At 38.9% G+C, this 19,423-nt stretch overlaps 1 protein-coding gene across 6 annotated transcripts in view; it reads left to right on the forward strand.

Annotated features, from left to right (window-relative positions):
* The window catches only part of TLCD4 (TLC domain containing 4), a 29,709-nt gene extending 13,670 nt beyond the window's left edge, over positions 1-16,039 (forward strand). For 4 of the 6 annotated variants that reach the window (XM_053391696.1, XM_053391697.1, XM_053391693.1 and 1 more), the window contains exons 2-7: positions 724-889; positions 3,400-3,489; positions 8,386-8,444; positions 10,252-10,346; positions 11,584-11,657; positions 15,621-16,039. In XM_053391696.1, coding sequence (XP_053247671.1) covers positions 732-889; positions 3,400-3,489; positions 8,386-8,444; positions 10,252-10,346; positions 11,584-11,657; positions 15,621-15,936 — 792 coding nt within the window. In that variant the 5' untranslated portion in view covers positions 724-731 and the 3' untranslated portion in view covers positions 15,937-16,039. Of the gene's footprint in view, positions 1-293; positions 398-723; positions 890-3,399; positions 3,490-8,385; positions 8,445-10,251; positions 10,347-11,583; positions 11,658-12,067; positions 15,402-15,620 lie in introns of those variants that run through there. The other 2 variants (XM_053391694.1, XM_053391698.1) reach the window with 2 other exon arrangements.
* Positions 16,040-19,423: the final 3,384 nt, after the last annotated feature.

Genomic DNA, 19,423 nt, shown 5'->3' on the forward strand with positions numbered 1-19,423 from the left:
CTTCTTTTTGTGTGTGTATTTTGCTGCCGTTAATTCACATCAGTATTGTGGGGAGGCTGGACCTAGCCCTGGAGAAGGATAAGTTTCCAACTAGGGTTGCCATATTTTGAAAAGCAAAATGCAATTTGTCTCAAATTTTACCCCCGGAAAAGAAGGCGTGTTCTGGGAAAAAGAGGACACATGGCAACCCTAGTTCTTACTTACCTGGGCACTCCTCTTCAACTCCCTTCCTTTCCCTCCCTTATGCTGTCACAGTTACAACCGTGTAGCTGGCTGACTTGAAGTTATGATGGCACAATGATGACACTGCACTGTCATAACTATTACTTTTGAGTTATCCTGGTGTAGAGGATGTAGTGAAAATCATATCCCTTGCTCAGCTGGCATAACTTGAGAGGTCAGGGCCAATCTATTTAGTGTGTGTGTTGGTATTAGAAAGGTTTTAAAACTATAGTTGCAATTCAAGAAAGCTGGACTGTGAGCAGGGGACAAAGGTGTATGCAGCAAAAGGTGTTTTTCTTTAGGTAGAGCCCAATCACCCTGCTGGACACCTCCAGGTTTATGTATGCTTGCTTCTCTTCTACCCATGGCTGTTGAGAGTTGTAGCTTCTGTGTTTCATGTTGTTATTTAAATTGACATGATTGTTGCTTTGCTTATACTCCATTGACAATCCATGCCTGAATTAAGGAACTCTCCCCCCCCCCTTTCTTCTCCCTTAACAGGCTGAAGAATGATGTCTGCCTTCAGTAAACTCAATTTGGGTGTTGCTGTTAGCAGTTTTGCTATATCTCAACTTCTCTTCCATGTGCTAAGTTCTTGGATTTCTGCACGTGTAACTTCTGGTTTTAGCAGTCTTGACCAAAAGAAGAAGATCGAATGGAATTCAAGGTAAAGTTTATAAACAATGGGATACAACTATTAATAGATTTTCGAAAACTTGTAATAATTCAGTTGTGCTTCCTAGCACACTTGCCAAAAGAACATATCTCCAAAATTCGATTGATCTTAGTTCCATTTTTTGGTACCATAAAAAGACTTATTTTCTTTACACAAAAGCTGCTTTAGATGTTATATGTTGAAAAGTGAGATATAAATGAAAATAATAAATAAGTACCAATAAATAAATGTGAAATTAAAGTGACTTGAGTTAGAATTTAAAAATATTAATGAACCTTGGTTGCCATTTTGATGGTGTCTTTAACTTTGTTTACATAGTGTGCATATTACTGAGTTGTAGAAAAATATATGTGGTTACTTAGGGGTGCCATCTTATTTACTGGACCTGCTTCTGTGCTTTTAAGAGCAGTCAGGTTGCATATAAACTAATGTAAGCTTTCTCTGTTACTTCAGCTCTGTACTAGAAAACATAATCTGCTGAGTTTTTACTGTTAAATGCACAAAAATGGGCAAACCGGAAGCAGTGTTGTCTTGTCCTAAATAAACTGATAAGAGCACAAGAAGTACTTTTTATGGAATTTAGTAGGAGACTTATAAGAAAATATTGGATGGCATCCTGTTTGCTGATTGCTTGCCTTCCATGAATTGACCACTGAGATGCAGTATACTTTTGTTCTTAATTATGAAAATATACACACCAACTGATTTGTGATAGGCACATCTTGTCTGTGATCCTCCTGCCCCCCTGCAGATATCCTTTGCATTTTGTTGCCTAAGTGATATTTTGCAGTACTCTTGTGGGAGAGACCATTAATCTCATACAAAAATATAACTTTATCAGTTCGCACGGCATTTTACAGAGTTCAAGAGGACAGGTCCCTGCTCCGAGGAATTTCCGTTTCAAAATTTGGCACGTGGAAAACGAACTACTTTGGAATTTATAAAATAGTTAGTGCTCTAAATGCATCTTTCACATTGAAAGTATTGCAGTTGAATGTGAGATCTACTTGTGGTGTAAGGAAAAATACTACTCCGTATTTCTAAGAGAATATACTTAGTGGTGCGCATCTTTCTCTGTTGGAGTGGTGCCAAATGAATGGATATTGGAAGACTGTTTACCAAGGAGTGGCATTATGACAGGCAAAGTTTCTGTTAGACTTTTCTTAACTGAAGCCCTAAAGTGAGTGGAAGATAATGTTTGTTCAGTGTTTTATCTCTGAAAACACTAGCAAACAGATGTGTGGTGAACCAACAAAAGTTTCATTTTCTTTCTGTAAATTTCTCTCTCTGAGCAGGGTTCTTATAGATGACGGTTGAATGCACTGAAATCTATAGCTCCATTCCAAAGATTTGCTGGACCTCTGTATTTTCAAGGCTTCTCCTTTGCTTTAATTTTGGGGATGTGGTCACAGAGCTGCTGTTGGTGCCACCAATGGCCTGAATGAAAAAGCACACATAGTTTATGTATTAGTGTTAGAGTTATGCGTCATGGTGTTGGAGTTCCTGTATGTGCTGTCATTCTTAAGTGAAGCTTAAACAACGTTAGTTCAAGTTTCATATACCTGATGTGTTAAGCTGGCACAGTTATCTGCAGAGTGTATGAAGCACTTTGAACCTTGGGACACAAATGACAATGGCCAGAGATGGACTTCAGTCTTTCAAATTTCAGCAGCACCCTGTGAGGCCAAAATTTTGTGCCTCCCTCCTCTGGTCTTCCGTTCTGCTCAATTCTCTACGGTCATAGTTGTGGCGCCCTGTGGTACTCCCTAGATTTGGTGCCCAGTATGGTAGAACTATAGCTCTGCCCTAAATCTGCTTCTGCAATGGCCTTTTGAAAATGAATAGTACAGTGGCACCTCGGGTTACAGGGGCTTCAGGTTACAGACGCTTCAGGTTACAGACTCCGCTAACCCAGAAATATTACCTCGGGTTAAGAACTTTGCTTCAGGACGAGAACAGAAATCGTGCAGCGGCGGCACAGCAGCAGCGGGAGGCCCCATTAGCTAAAGTGGTGCTGCAGGTTAAGAAGAGTTTCAGATTAAGAACAGATCTCCAGAACGAATTCTTAACCCGAGGTACCACTGTATATAGTAACAGGGAACCCTCTTTTTTGGTGTTATCCTACTCTTTGTTTGTAGGGAGCCTGGTAGCTAAGGTCTCCCTCTCTCACTATGAAGTAAACTAGATAATGGCCTGCAATGGGTGAGTTCTTTGAAACTCATATCTGCCCAGCTTTTGGATGGCATTGCCGTATAATAATAATAATAATACAGTTTCCTACATGCAGAACAAGCACTTTGAAACATTCTAATGTAGGTGACTCTCAACTCAAAACTATTTTCCTTGGATACTATTTTGCAATCTGTATTAATGGCAGGCTTTTCTGACTGAGGTTTAAATATTTTGAGAATTTCTAGAAGCATATAATTGTTGCACCCAGCTCCCCCAATTTTAAATCCAGTTCATTCCTAATTGGGTTGTGTTTTTTCTTTTCTTTTCAGGACGGTATCATCATTCCATGCCTTGTTGGTTGGAGTATTTTGTTTGTATATTTTACTGTACGATGAAGCTGTAAATGCTGACCATGTCTGGTAAGGCACATTCTTGCTTGTAAATCTCCTCTCCCCTTTTCCTTGCCCCACTCGACTGTTCCATTGCTCTTCACTCTGCTAGTCAAATTATTTCCAAGCTTAATTTAAAGCATAAGATATTTACCTCTACCAATTGTACAGAAGTTCTAAAGTGTTGTTTCTTATTTGTGTTGGCTATAATGTGGAGAAGAATTCTGAGGCTCTGGATTATCAGAGTTGCTTATTGAAGTTGCCTTTACAGTGATAAAATTCCTGTAAGCTTCCTCACTGATACCATCATCACCACCTTCTGTCTAAATAAATACTGTTTACCGCTATGACCATTGTTTACCCAGGTATTTGATGGCTGAAGGATGCTGCTTCTGGCAACCATGAAACCACTGGATAAGAGAATGTTACAATGCCTTTTTGTATGTGTTTTGCTTGTGGATGTGTTTGCTGCCCTGGGCTCCTTCGAGAGGAAGAACGGGATATAAATTTAATAAGTAAATAATAATAACATGAGATACCACAAATAAAACGTGTGGATGAGAACTCTGTGGCAGCATTAAGAATTAGACAGCCACTACTGTGCATACTTTTTCTTAATAAGGTGCTGATGCAGGTAGCTGAGGTTCGGCATGGTTTGCTGGTATAAACTCCGCATGAAATTATAGATCCCTTTTTCAGAATCTCTGTTTGAGGCCACTTTGCTTCCTAAAACGTTTTGTAAAGATGACACAAAGCATTGCAAAACAAGGGTAGTCTTTTGTCAGAGCTGCCCGAGGTCCCAGCTCACAAAGGACCAACGCCGTTTCGTTGTTAAGTACGAAAGTCTTTATTGAAGTTCAGTTTCACTTTCACAGCCACAGCGTGCAGCTCTACGTCTCAAACTCTAGACCGCTGAAGCTCCGTCTGAATCTCCTCCCCCTAGACACCAGTTTAAGACTCTAGCCTTGCTCCACCTCTTCCTTTGCTCTTTCCTCCTTTGGTTCCGTCTGTCCGTCGGGGTGTCGCCCTTCCTAGACTCTTCTGACGCTGAGTCCCCTGACTCTTCCCCCTCCCTCCGGCGGGCTTTAGGACCTGGTTCCCAATCCGGGTCTCCTGCTGTCCCGCGCGCCTGTACATTTGAACTTGGCGCGCGCGCCCAGCCGGCAACCTTCCTCCTGACCGTTTCACTGCTGCTGTCACTGCTTTCCCCTTCGGGGGGGCTAGCTGTAACTGACCTCCCCTTCGTTCCCCCACTCTCCGATGGAGGCGTGGTCAGCCCTGACTCATCTTCTCTCCCCGCTGGAGGAGACGCTGGTCCTGACACATGTGACTCTTCCCCCCCACTACGCTCTGGTGGGGAAGCTGGTCCTGATCCCCCGCTGCTGCTTTGGGAGTCCCCGCTGGCCCCTTGTTTCTGGTGCGTCCCCCCTGGGACCCCCCTTACCCTGACCATCGGCACCCCCTTCTGGGAATCTTCTGATTCGCTGGAGAAGCTCATGGAATCTCTCGGGTCACTGTCATACTCCCCTACGCTGCCCTCGGATTCTTCCCCTTCGCTCTCCATTTCCTCTCTCCCCTGTGCTTCTGCTCCTGAGTCCCTGACATCTTTCTAGAAAATGAATGTTGGTATTGATCTTGCATTTTTACTGAAAAGCAGCACAAGAGAAATGTGGCTAGTTGCTATTGGAAGCAACTCATTGGATTGTGTGCTTTTTATTCCCTTTACCTGCTCTTAATTCCACCTGGGGAGCATTACAATAATAACGGGTTAGATTTCTGTACAGGGGATGGGGGGAGGACTTACCAGATTTTAAATATATTAAGAAACTGACATAAATCTACTGACATAAACTTTCTTAAATGCCTGATTATTCAGAGAGAGAACTAGTTTCCTTTGTTAGACTAGGAGTTCTTTGGATCAGCTTTGAAATAGTTTCAATCTTCAGTTAGCTGTGATTTAGCTAGCACGTTGGGGAATAAGAAGAAGGTTTAAAGGCTATATTAAGTTCTTCTTTCAGCAGCATCTACTTGTCTAATGCAGTAAAAAGTGCCTGATTCTTTCTCTACCACCGCTACTAAGTTTTTAATAGCAAATAAAATGTAGGATTCCACTTCCTTTGAAGATAAAATTGGAGCTTCTCATTAATTTTGAAGCTTCAAGTTTTTGTTGCTGGTTTTGAAGCGTACAGTGGTGTGTACAGAAATAATTCCCTTCTGAATTCATATTTTCAGCTAATTTGTGGAGTGGGACAGTAGTTCTTGGCACTGCAGTTTGTATGCCTTATCTGCATATGTCTGCTGAGTTTCAGTTTGTTCTCATACTTTCCTTTTTTAAAAAATAATCAAGCAACAATTGCCAGAAATCTGTGCAAACATCTTCACAAGAAAATTCAGCTACAACTTGCTGTTGGCTCGCTATCATGAGAATCAAGGTGAAATGTAATTCATGATGGGCAGAGCAATCTAAGCCCTCCCTCCTTATGCTGGGCTTGGGGGAGAGAGTTGAAATGAATGGACGTATCCCTCTGTCCAGCTTTCCCAGGTAAGCTGGTTACTGCTGGAGTAACACTAGTGTCACTTTGTGCTCACTTCCCCCTTCTCCACAATGTGTGTGTGTGTTGGGGGAAGACTGCCTGTAAGATCCATGCTGGCAGCAGCCTGTAGAAAATGAGGTGTTGTGAAAGTGATGAGGGAATGAACCACCCTGTATATTTTGGTTCCCAATCCAGGCCTATTTGTTGCTCTTGGTTGTGCACAGCAGTCTGCTTGCTCCCTTCCATCCTGGCTGCAGATGCTGTGATGGCCCCACAGCTCTGTACATCCCTGCTGTGGGTGTTGGATTGCAACCGAAACCTAGGATCACTTTGTGAAACCTAGGAGCACATTGTTTTAAGTGGAAACAAACTTCCTTCTACTTATTAGGCCTAAATAGTTTTATACAATTTACATTGATGCAACGTTTATACACTGTATAGAACCTGGACGCGTGTGGCCTATCTACGATTGGAATTCCCTTTGCACACTCCTTCTGATGTTTAGTACAGCAAGAGTTTGCCTTCCATTTTTTTATTAGTCCGCCATGGTTTGATTTTATTTTTTATAAAATATTTATTAAGGTTTTACAAAAAACAGAGATTTACAGAATAAAAGGAAAACAAAAAAAAGAAGAAATAAGGAAGAATACAAAAAATACAAAAGTACATAAAAAAAGAAAATACAAAATACAAAAAACAAATAGCTAGGAAAAACTTAAAAAACAGATCCATTTTTTGATATCTTAAGCTCATTTGCTTGTTTCCTTGACCTCCTCACACCTCCCTTTTATGTATTCCTGTTCACATAGTCAGTTCAGCTGAACGCCATGGTTTGATTTTAGTTGACTTTATGACTGATGATAAACACTGAAACGCTGATGAAATTGAAACGATATTATATGATCATGGTTTAAAATTTGCCTTCTCCCTAGAGAAGGCAGACTTAAGCTCCAAAGTCAGTTTATGAAAGATTTTCTTTTTTAATTAGGAACTATTTCTTGCCATTTGAGAATTGGAACAATTAGAGGCAAAGATAATTAAGTCTGGGAAATTGCAATTTAAATGTAGGTGAAAATTACAGGGGAATGACAAGCATGCCACAGCCACTTTTCTTCCTTTTATGTTGGCTACATTCTTCAGGTAAAATTTTGCAATGAAGAGTCACAAAACTTAGATTTATTTAAGGCTCAAATATAGGTCTTACATTAATTTGAAGCCTAATCCTCTGTCTTGTCTATCAGGTTCATATGTTGCATCACTGGGGATCATTGTGTACATGTGAGATATATCTGTAGTGTGTCTCTCATAAACTCCTCATCATTCTCAATTGCTTTTGCCTGGCTAGAATGTGTCCTTGAAGTGTGATAATGCCTTTTGCTTGCCAGGATGAAGGATGGAGAGATTTTGCAGGAGGGTGTATGTCCAGCCTCAGACTTTTGTGAGGCTGGAATGTGACTCTTTCTGCATCTGTTGCTCCACCCATTTTTACCTCTGGCCCCACCTATTCCTGGCATATAGCCCCTGCATTTGTTGCAGATTTGTGTTTTATTGTTTATGCAAGTAAAGATGAACTACAAAGACAGGATAAAGTAGCTTTTGACTCCTTGTGTCTCTTCAATGAGACAAGCAGGGGATTGTTTTGTACTATCAAACTGTATTAATAAAAAAGTTTTAAAATTTGAAAAAAAAAACAAAACAAAAAACCCCCAAATGTTTGCCCATGCAGATAAATGACTCTTGGGCTGAAAAAGCTTCTCCATCTCCATTTTCATCTATATATCTAGCCTAATCAGTGAAGGTTAGGAAGCAGAAGACAATCTTCTATTTCCTGTGTACAGAGTCGCAACCCATCCAACCCCCATAAAGGATGGCGGTGGCGGCAGAAAGATTGACAGACTGGTTTGGCCATCAGTCAGTAATAGATTAGCATGTTGCCTGTTGGCCCCATAAAAACTAGCAAAGCAGCAGAAAGGAAGAGAAAAAATGTCACAGAATGGCTCTGAAAACCATTGGTATAAAGAGGCCAAAATCGTGTTCTATGGGTTGTGTTCTATGGCTTGCAAATGAACAAGACTAGAGAGGCCCAAGTAGTTTTACTTTTTCAGTGAAGAGTGAAGAGTTTCTCCATCTTCCATAGTCCATACTCTTAATAAGCTATTTGTTGAAGAGCTGCTACTTTACCTTTTTGTCATCTGTCACGGTTAGTTAAATATTTCTTATTTCCTACACCATCCCAAATTGTGTGGGAGGGTAGAAAAGGGGGCATGAGGGCAGGCAGGGTGTTTTTCTGGGGCAAGGAGGCAAATATTTCCATATGTGTTAACTAATATACATATATGTAGTTGTCATGCACGTGTTATAACTTTTGCATCCTTTGTGTCATTGTTTATAGGGGTGAGCCTTCTACAGTGCAACTAAACCTTGCTATTACTTCAGGCTACCTCATTTCTGGTAAAGTATACAACATTATTTGTAAAGTTTGTTGTAACTTGCACCATGCACAACTTAACTTTTTACAATAAAAATATTTACCAAGGTATTAGCCTTTAGGAAACCCTGTTTCTTAGAAAGCAGAATTCACCTTCCTTGCCTTTTGTGTTGGCGGGGGGGGGGGGACATGCTGGTGGGAAATACGATTATATGCTTACCGACAATATTGTAATGTTGTAAGCTTATAGTTCCTCTGCCAGCTTCTAATACTCCAAGGCTGAATACAGCCAGTCATTCCTCTGAAGCAACAGGAATTACCCTCCCCTCCCCCCTGCCCCACTGCAGTAATCCTGATCTGGCACCAGTAATTTGATAACTGTAGCAATGCAACGAAGGGGAAGAGAAGCTAACTAAACCAGATGGCAAGCATCTTCTGGTCGGTTCAGTTTTGTTCCTGTGAAAGTTGAACCTCTCCCCCCCTGCCCCCTGTCCATCTTAAAGGGCTGCAAAAAATGCATACGTGAATATGCATCTTTTCGTTTGGGCCCTAAAACTTATGGCAAAACCAAAAATAATTTTCAAAAGTGCTTTTGGCATTGTGGGGTGGGATTTATTATTAACTGTGGATGCTGTGCAGGGGTAATGGATAGCAACATCTAGGCAACCATATGGAATTTGAAACAACTTTAAAATTGGCTTGATTATTTATACCTGATGTTCATATTAGTGGGAAGCAGCACTGTCATATGATTAGGTGCCACAATCTAGGCTTGGGGCTCTATTTCCTGATGATATGCTGGAAACTATAACCCTTATACCACGAAAAAGGGTTGAAATCTATTTTATAGCTGCCCTTTGCCAATCCTTCACTTTTCTGATTGACAGTAGTTTGACTGGTGTGCCCTCTCTCTGGAGGTGCCACTGCAGTGGGATGTTTGGACTTGGTTTTTTTTTAATAGATTGCATTAAATATATCCCCAATGGAACTGGCAAGTAGACTATTATTATTTTATCATTTTAATTGATTTATACCAATATCTATCTAGTGGCTCTGTTCATGGGTGCTTTCAGTTTTATTCTGTGAAAGGAGGAAAGCTCAGCATGTTCGCTAAAAATGTCAGCAGCACATGAAGCATTTCCCCCAGCATAAGATTGAAATCCCCTGTACACTTTATATTGTAAGTCCTCAGTTTCAGTGCTATGACCTCCTAAGATTTCTTAAGGGAAACTACTATTGTATTCAATTTCTGCAACAAAATTATTCAACTCTCTGGTGCAGAAGTGCTAAACTTGAACAGCCTACCCGATAATTTGCATGTGCGCGTTTTGAGACAAAATGGTGAACAACATAAATGCCTTCCAAGGCTGGTCCTATCCACACATACACAAAATCTACCTGAAACAGTGGACACCTGCTTTCAAGTCAGCACATGGCAGCAACATGGGAGTCATGGGAAAGCTTTGACAGGCTAAGTATTGTATAATGGCTACTCATGGAGAAAGGGTTTTATATAGCGTTGCTTAGGATGAGGTGCCTCATTGCTGTGTCACCATGCTATAGCCTGGCACTGGCTGGTGTGTATTGCAGACAGATACACCAAACACTGTATTTATATTTCTGCTCTCAGCTTTCACTTCAGGAATTATTACAGATTGTTTGTAGCATAGTTTAGGAGAAGCATTGTCACTTGCTGAGTATTTGCATGATTTGAAACCTATTTTAATTTTTCTTCCTTGCCCCCAAATGATTGTCTATTAAATGCTTTAAGATGAAATACAATGATTGAAGAAAATTACTGAGCCTTTCATTTTTCTCTCTTTCTTTTAGACTTGTTGCTTATTATTTTCTACTGGAATGCGATTGGGGATATATATTTTGTAATTCACCATTTAGTAGCTCTGTATGCTTACTACTTTGTACTGGTGAGTGCTGTATTGTTTTTTGTAATAGCAGAGCAAGGAGCCATGTGGGATTCATAATTTGAACGTTATTAGTCATTTATAGAGTGCCATCCATGTGCATAGTGCTTTCTAAAGAATGAAAGGAGAGGTCCCTGCCCTAATGACAGAAGAAAGGGGTGGCAATGGGGATGGAGTAAAAAGGTGAGGGATATTAAGATATTTGGGCTACACATACTTAGTTATAGGAAAATTTGGGGTCTAGGGGATCATAGCAATGTCTTCACAGAAACATAATTTAAAACAAATTTAAAACTTGCACATTACATAGCGTCTGACTGTTCCAGCAGCCGGTGCAAATATTTGAGCAGAGTTGTAATATGCTGATGGAACCTCACTCCTGTCAGCAGTTGTGTTGCAGCTTCCTATTTTTCAGGTGGCACCAGGGACCAAGTTACTTGGATTGGCTCCTCTTTGGTTCAAATGCCAGTCCAGAGAGCCTTTAGAAGAGGCATTGATGAGGTTCAGACTTGGAAGTTCTACTCTGTTATTTGTGTACATGGTGTTTTTGTTTTTTTTACTTGTTTGTAACTTAACTAATTTCCCTCATGATTCAAAACTTCTCGTCTACAGAGCACAGTCTTATTTGGGACGATGTGCTGACAGTTTAAAAAAATTATGAGGAACCGGAATGTTTGTAAGCATTACATAAGAGCTTAGCAGCAGAGCCAATGACAAAGGAAGGCTCATCTCCATTAGTTGAAGCCAGAGCTCTTGCAAACAAGGCTACAGAGGTCTCTGATAATGCAACTTGTTTCTGTTGAGTATGTGGTTTTGTGGGTTAATGGGTAAAACTACAATTTTGTCAGCAGATCTTAATTTCATATCTCATCTGATCCTTCTTGAACCATTTCAAGTACCCTAAAAGGTCACCAACCTGGGTTTGACCTTGCTAGAAGATATAATTCAATTTTGAACATTATACAATTTTAACAACAGAATGCAAGGTGCATTAAGTACTCGATGTACATAGGTGGTGTAGGGAAACAAACTGAGGGACTTTAAGCACTTTTCTAAAGTGTATTCTGTTTCATTATGTACATTTAATTTGGCATTTTGTACAAATATATACAGTATATTTCAATTTAGTTTATTTCATCTCATATGATAATTTTTTTTACTTCTTTTCTGGGACTGACTCTCTTTCTCTCTCTATGTATATATATATATATCTGATTGTGATAATGCTTATTTTATCTAGGAAAGAGGACTGTTGGCATACTTTGCTAATTTTCGTCTGCTTGCAGAAATATCTACCCCTTTTGTGAATCAGCGGTAGGTGACATTTTCTTACATTAATAAACTGTTCTTAACTTGCCTGTTGCCAAGAGTATGTATTTCAGGGACTACACAGCAAGACCTGTGTTCAGGTCTTTGCTCCGATGCGGTTCATTCAGTAGGTAGTATTCCAATCCATATCAAAGTATATTAGAAATGGCAGTAGTCCACTTCAAAGGGTTGTTGTGAAGGCAAGTATGTTAAATACTGTAAAAGAAAGCAAACTTTTGGGAGGCATCCAAGTAAGTTAGAGTATCCATTGAAATTAATATAATTATTTAGGCTATTGGTTTTATTCAATCTTGTCTTACTAGTTTCCAAACACAAATGTTAATGGTAGTAGCCATTTTATATAATTCTAGCATTCCTAAGTTTATTTTATATTTATTCCACCTTTCCTCCCAAAGTTGCACAGGGAGGAAAACAACAAAACAGCAAAACTACATCCACAATGTTTCAAAAACATGTGATTTTTTTAAAAAAACAGTCCCATATCCTCAGTTAATAATTTCAAGGTACAGTATATTTCAGCCATCAAATGCTGGGGTGAACAGGTGTGTTTCTAAATTCTTCCTGAATGTTGATAATAAAGAGAGCCAGCCACAAGGACGAGCATTTCATAAATGGGAACTACTTCCAGTAAAGCCCTGTCATGGCACCACCAACAGGGCCTCTGCAGCTGTTAGTAGGGCTGAAGATGGTTGATCGTGGGAGAGACACTCTTTTCCATACAGATAAATTATTTTTGTTATCCTATCAGAGCAATAAGGAACATTTTTAAATACTGGAGTATTAACTTTCTTAATAAAATTTTGCTTTGTATCATTAATTTTCCCCTTTTTGTAACTGGCACAAATCCTCTCAAAGCTGCTATGCAAAATAATGTTAGCAATTACCAATTTTCAGCCAGTCTTCATTTCTAAGCAAGACTACTTTTAGTCACATAAACTGAGGAATCTTTACATACAAGACTGGAATTCCCTTATACAAGGATACTTGAAATCTACTTAGTAAACGGATGCAATTTTGGCACTTGTATTCATTGTCAGGTATTGTGTATGTGCATCCTAATCTTTTGCAAGGCACAGCCTAATTTTTTCTCTCCTGGTGGTGCTTTTTGTTAAACCGTCACTTTAATAAATTTTGGAATACATCAAAAGTTTCAGTCAAAATCTATCACAAAACATGAGCAGCCTGAGCATTAATGTGGCTGCATTTACACATTCCTGGTCAGCCATAGTTTGGCTTACTGTGTCGATGTAGAGAGTGTATTCCACACTACCATACTTTGCTGTCACAGCATTAATCAACTAACTAGTGTTCTATTTAATACTATTCCTGTACTTAAACAGGCAGCTTTATACATTAAAAAAAAAAATCAAGGTTCAACCTTACTGCTTAGAATTTGCGAGTGCCAATTCATTATATTGTATTAGTCATACCGTCACCCTCATTTGCTTCTCTGGGTATTTTTAGGTACAGTACAGCAGCCCTTGTGTTTCTTTCTAAGTCTTTTAAAATCTGGTTCTTGTAGTATTCCCTGATGCTATTGTCTTCCCACAGTCTGTGGCTTAGACAGCAAACTGTGCAGTGTCTTTGCATCCTCTGGAATGAAGGGCAAATAGGCTTCCCCTTTCTGCTATGTTAGAACTGTGCCAACACATTTTTTCTGGCTTTCTCTGCCATGTCCTTAAGAGATAATGGGCTCAAATAATTTAATTGTTTCTATTAGAAGGCTGCTGAGGCTCTCTGCAGACAATTGTGGGCCCCTTCTGTCATTACCATTGCACTGTAAGGAGGAATCATGTGACAGTTACTCCCATGCCACAATGTAATGTCTGAATCCTCAAACTGTACTTGATGAACTATCACCATGGCTACTCCCCATGCTGCTCCCAGATGTGGGGCAAAACTGGTGTGGGAAGAAGCTGTGGAGCTGACATTTCTCATGTGGTGCTGATGGTGGCGTTTTGTAACTAATACAGTGCTTGAAGAAGCGAAAGCTCCCATGCAGAGAACTTAATGTCAGAAGGGGGCCTTATTATAGGCTAAACTTAAAATTTAATGCAACAGCTAACCGGATAAATACTGCACCCTGTTGGCAGTTGCTTCTTTGAAATGAGGAATTGCTATATTTATCAATATAAAAGAACCTCCAGGACTTCCACTTAAGTACAAGAACAGTCAACGAAGGCACAGCCTTTTGTACGAAAAGATTTTGAAAGGAAAGTTCAGCTGTGATCTTGCTAATGTACTGAATACAAAATGCCTATCTGCCTGAGAGATTCATACTGAGACTTTGGAGATTGTGAAGCCTTATCAGTGAAAAAGGACATATTCCTCTTTTGAAGCAGTGTTCTAAAAATAAAACTAACTTGCTACTTTATTTGATAAATGTTTGCAGAAGGTGGCGAGAGAGAGTGAAGCATTTGCTATCCCATTGGCATTCATATATAGATTTATTAAATTTGAGAAGAACCAGATGGTAAATAATGTAAATTGTTGACACTAGCTCAGATATACATGTTTGTATCATTAACAAAAATGAAGTAGTCAAGTAATGCTACTCTGTCATATTTTTAACTTTTGAACTCAGTGACCTTTGCAAACAACCCAAGTATCCTTCTAAAATTGTCAACAAAAAGTTTTAAAAGCCTGATATGTCAAGCTAGTGTGTACAGTATTAACCAGATACTGTTCTGAAATTGGAAGCAACATATTTGATTAATGTGTTGGAGAATATTTCTCAGCCAAACCAAATCCAAGCTTCCTTCCTTCCTTCCTTCCTATTTGGTAGTTCTAGCTTGTGGATCATTTTGCAGGAGCCTTTGTGGTTTGAACAAATGACATGCTTATGTGCATAAAAAATAGAATCATAGGTCTTTTCCACTTGCACTTTGCGAACCCTGACCATCTGTAAGTCAGGCTTTGTTTAAATAAACTTGTGGCAAAGATCAAGAGCCTGCTAGAAACCCTGGTACCATCCTGCTTATGTTTGGGCCAATATGTAACCCTGTGGGATAGCTCAGTCAATAGAGCATGAGACTCTTAATTTCAGGGTTGCGGGTTCAAGCCCCATGTTGAGCCAAAGATTCCTGCATTGCAGGGGGTTGGAGTTGATGACCCTCGTGGTCCCTTCCAACTCTACAATTCTATGATTCTGTGTACACTGTGGAGTAGCATCTCTTGTACTCCCATGTCATGTAGCTCTCTTTAAGGAAAAATGCAAAAACTATTTGGGAGCATGGGATAGTGTAGGGAAAAATATGCCATTGTAAGAAAACTAGATTGGGGAGAGGTATTGGCAGAGAAATATAATCCTACTTTAACAGAGTGATGTGGAAATCAGCCAGTGGAGTATAGTAACAATGCTAACTGCTGTAACATAAGCATCTGCCCTAAATATGTTTTGTCTGCTCACATGTGGAGAGGGAGAGACAAAGCTTTGATATTGTCTAGGATTTGGCAAGATGTGACTTTCACTTTTCCAGCACATGCCCTTTCTTGCAGGCCAAAATGGAGTAGTGCTGAACTCTTTGTACTCTGCTTCTAGAGCTTTCATGGATTTCATTTCAGTACCAAGGTTCCATTCGTTTGGATCTGCCAGGAAGATAAAGGACATTGTGTTACAATAATGAAGGAACCACTTAGATCTGGAACAGAGTATTTCACAAAATGCAGCACTGTGGGGAAAAATATCAAAGTACACTAACATTGTATCTGGTTACAATTTGGTATATATATATAAAGATTCATAACATTAGCAATTCTGAATATCTTTACAGATATCGTTGCAGCTTTCTAGCTGCATGAAAGTGATGAGAAATGAAACTATGATAAAAGTCAGAAATTCAGAATGCTTGTAGAGCTGATGGAATCTTTATATCCAAATCTGAGTCTGTATTCAGAGGTTGAACTCACAAAATTTTATTTAATTTGTTAATATTTTTTCTCTTGCAGATGGTTCTATGAAGTACTGGGGTATTCCAAGGCATCAAAATCTAACATCATCAATGGACTACTAATGACAATCACATTTTTCCTGGGGAGGATCATAGTCATCCCAATTTATTATGCCAAGGTTGCTGCTGAGGTAGGAACAGAAGCTTTCGACAGATTAGGACTTGCAGCTCAAAGCGCCTGGTTTATCTCCAGCATTATCTTGGACATCATGAACTTAAAGTGGATGGTCAAAATCACAAAGGGATGTTACAAAGTTATTTGTCTTATTGGACATGGAGAAGCCAAAGCTAATAAGAATGGCAAACATAACTAGAAGATTTTTAATGCAACAACCATCTATAATGGGAACTTTGGTTTCTTCGAAAGAACAATGCACACTTTTGCCATAAAAAACTCCTGTTAAGGGCAAAAAGGTATTACCTCTGTTCAATGTAGCCTTCCTCTTGGCGCACTGCCTGGGCACCCAGGGCCACTTCATTTGAAGACTTGTAGTACATGAAATGGGAAACAGTAACATGCTGCATATACAACCTTGGTAGTATGTTCTAAGCACTTAATAGACAAACGAACCTGTAAAGGAACAAACTTTTCTAGCAGTACGTTCCTATGAATTCTCACTCAGGTTACTTAGACTAATGTGTTTTTAATGCCTGTGAATGTCAGGATCTTTGGTTTACATTCTGCTAATATGGCAACTTTCCTGGCATGTTTCTCTGCTTTCTTAATGTATGGTGTTCATAACTGAGGTTTCATCTTTTGACAACTTTTTTACATTTTTGCGAGAATTTTGCTTTGAATCTATAATCTTTTACTACGTTTTCTGCTGCCTTGTATGCATGCACATGATCTTTTCTAATTTATAGAACAGTTTTACATAAACACATACCATAGAGTTTAGGGGTTCTTTTTCTTTTAAATCAATTACTTGTATTGATTCTTTCTGTACATAAAGGAAAACTGCAGGTCCCCCCCCCAAGGTTTTTGTTTTTTTAAAATATATGTGAATTCTGGCACATGCTTGCATGGTAAACAGTATGGACATAAGCAAATTCTTGCACCAGTGTTCCTTATCTATCATGGCTATTGGAACCTATCTATGTTTTTAGTGTAGTGTCATATAACAAAAGGATTTTTGTGGGGTGTGAACTACAGCACTGAAGCAGGAAAAAACTAATGAGTCTAGAACATGTGAATCTGTCACAAGAACTACTGTGCTTGTTAAGAAAAGTTTAAATTGTAGCTAATGCATTCATTTTCACTGACATTCTTATCGCTCTCTTTTTTCTTTAAAGCAAGTTAAAAAACATTGCTTTACTAAGTTGGAAAACCCTATTTAAAAATATATATACAGTAAATGCATTTTATTATTTTCAACTTCGGAGCAGCTCTACAAAACAGAGGTTGATAGTTTCTCTCTAATGATAGAAACTTCTTTCTTCAAGTGGCTTAGCTCTCAACATATTTGCAAGAGCATGTTGCTGATGAATACTATGTAAAAAGGAAACACAAGAACAGATAATGGTAATCTACAAATGTTCTCTGCTATAGTGGCCTCCACTTTTATGGTGTATTATATTCTTGTGTTGATCAACTATTCAGTTGACAGGTCTTTGTCTGATTGTTATGAATACTATGTGTCATAATTTGCTAATAAGGTTGTGTTCATTTTCATGTTTGTGATGCAAATATGCAGGAGTATTGTAGAGAACAAGCTGTTTTCCTGTCCCTTTGTTTGTCACTTTCATGGTCCCTAAAGTGTTAGTTCTTCCAGTATTTATTTGTGAACAAAGCCTGGTGCAAAAGGTTATTTGTCTTACATAACAAATAATAGCCTGTGGTTACTAGTTAGTATAGGTTTTTAAAAGTGAGTTATTACAACATGCAAATCCCCCTTTTCTTAGAGTGCTTCTAACTCCTTATAGATTGCTAAATGTTGTTGGATTCATAAGATTATAATGACTGCTCTCAAAGGTCTTTTAAATTGCATTTTAAGTGTCATGACAATCAAGACAGTTTGGATCTGTTCTTCATATTAGTGTTATAATATTTTGTATATTTAATATAAACACAGAGGCCCTGTTCAGATACTCATGTTCATCCCTTGATAACTGTAACTTAAGTGTTGACTTGCATTTGTGACTTGCATTGTAGACACCGTGAATAAGAGGGATAGAAATTTCCTGTCACCTCAAATGTAATGTTTGTCCATGGTGGCACTTTACATATTCAGCCTAGGCTCCAAATTATGAGAGATCAAGTGATATTCATGCATGTGTCATTCTCTTTCCTGGAGGCTTTTTTGAGTGTCTGGATAAGAAGCCTAGAAATTCAAATCATAAATATATTCAATTTTTCCTGGTAGAAACAGAAAGTTGCTAACGAACATATTTTTATAGTTTAGACTCATATTTTATGAAAAGACAGCTGTTAGGTGCAAGCAGTAACAATATTGGGTGCTGTTTAATCCTTCTAATTTGATTTGCCTCTTTTGATTGTAAACTGCCTTCTTTTAACACATTTGTTAACCATTACTTAGCTACTTTGGGTTATCCCTGAAACAAAATTGAACACATTTTAACTTTCTAAATTAAAAACTTTTGAAATAGCAATCCAATATTATGTGTTAGAAGAAATCATCCACTTATGCAGAACAATGGAAGTAGCTTTGAAAGCTCTTCTTGCTTGTAGACAAACTTATCCTCAGATTGCTGGTTCAATGAAGTGTTACCCACTAAGCTTTTCAAGGAACTACACATACTCTTCTTACTCATTTCAAATGTAGCTATTAAGCAGGACCCAGCAACTTCTTAAGCCAGTTTGGTATGCTTTCCATCCCCCACCCAGCAGCCATAGCAGAGTGGTATCTCCACAGTGCTACAATCACCTGGAAATAGTGAAGGTGCTCATCTTCATGTCCTTATCCCACATTTCTCTGGGATTGCGAAAATAACCCAGTTACAAATTGAAGCACAGTTGCTTATAGGGAAGTAGCAGGATCCTACTGAACTGCAAAGATCCATGTCCGTGAACTTGGCAGCTGGCTGACCACTGTCCCTTAACCAGACTCAGGATTTTTAAATATATCTATTCTTGCCCAATGAGTAGGCCAGCCCTAATTTGCTGTTGATTTTTCTGGGTTATAGATACAGGTAGGTAGCCATGTTGGTCTGCCGTAGTCGAAACAAAATTAAAAAAAACCCTTCAAGTAGCACCTTAGAGACCAACTAAGTTTCTTATTGGTATGAGCTTTCGTGTGCATGCACACTTCTTCAGATTTTTCTGGGGGTAGGGGAAGGAACTTCAGTAGTTGCCCAAACAGTGTCATGTAGCAGATTGTGCATGCAGAAGACCACTATTTATATATGTTGCAAATCACTTCAAAGAACACTTGGTTTGGGCTGGAAAAGTACCCTTCAAAATATTTTATCAATATTGTTTGCAATTACTCTGTAATAGTGAATCACAATTGTGCTTATGCATAGTTTCTTTTCCATTAAAGTTGCAATCCTGTATTTACATATACAGTAGGTTCCACTGAACTAAGTGGCCCTTGCTTCTAAGTAGACATACATAGAATTGCACTTTAATATATTTTGGCTGTGTTGTGCTTTACATATTTTGGAATTTAAAATAACTTAATTTTTCTGGGCAGATGTGGTATTGTGGTATCTTATCAGAAAGTACAAGATGCATAATTGGAGAGTCCTCTGAATTTCACTACTTATTTATTACAGTTATACATAAATCTTTTAAGCTGCTTTTTGATCCAGATATGCAATCATTGTGTAGTCTTATTTCTT

Source organism: Podarcis raffonei, chromosome 6 (assembly GCF_027172205.1).
Source record: "Podarcis raffonei isolate rPodRaf1 chromosome 6, rPodRaf1.pri, whole genome shotgun sequence".
In the NCBI taxonomy this organism is placed as follows: Eukaryota; Metazoa; Chordata; class Lepidosauria; order Squamata; family Lacertidae; genus Podarcis; species Podarcis raffonei.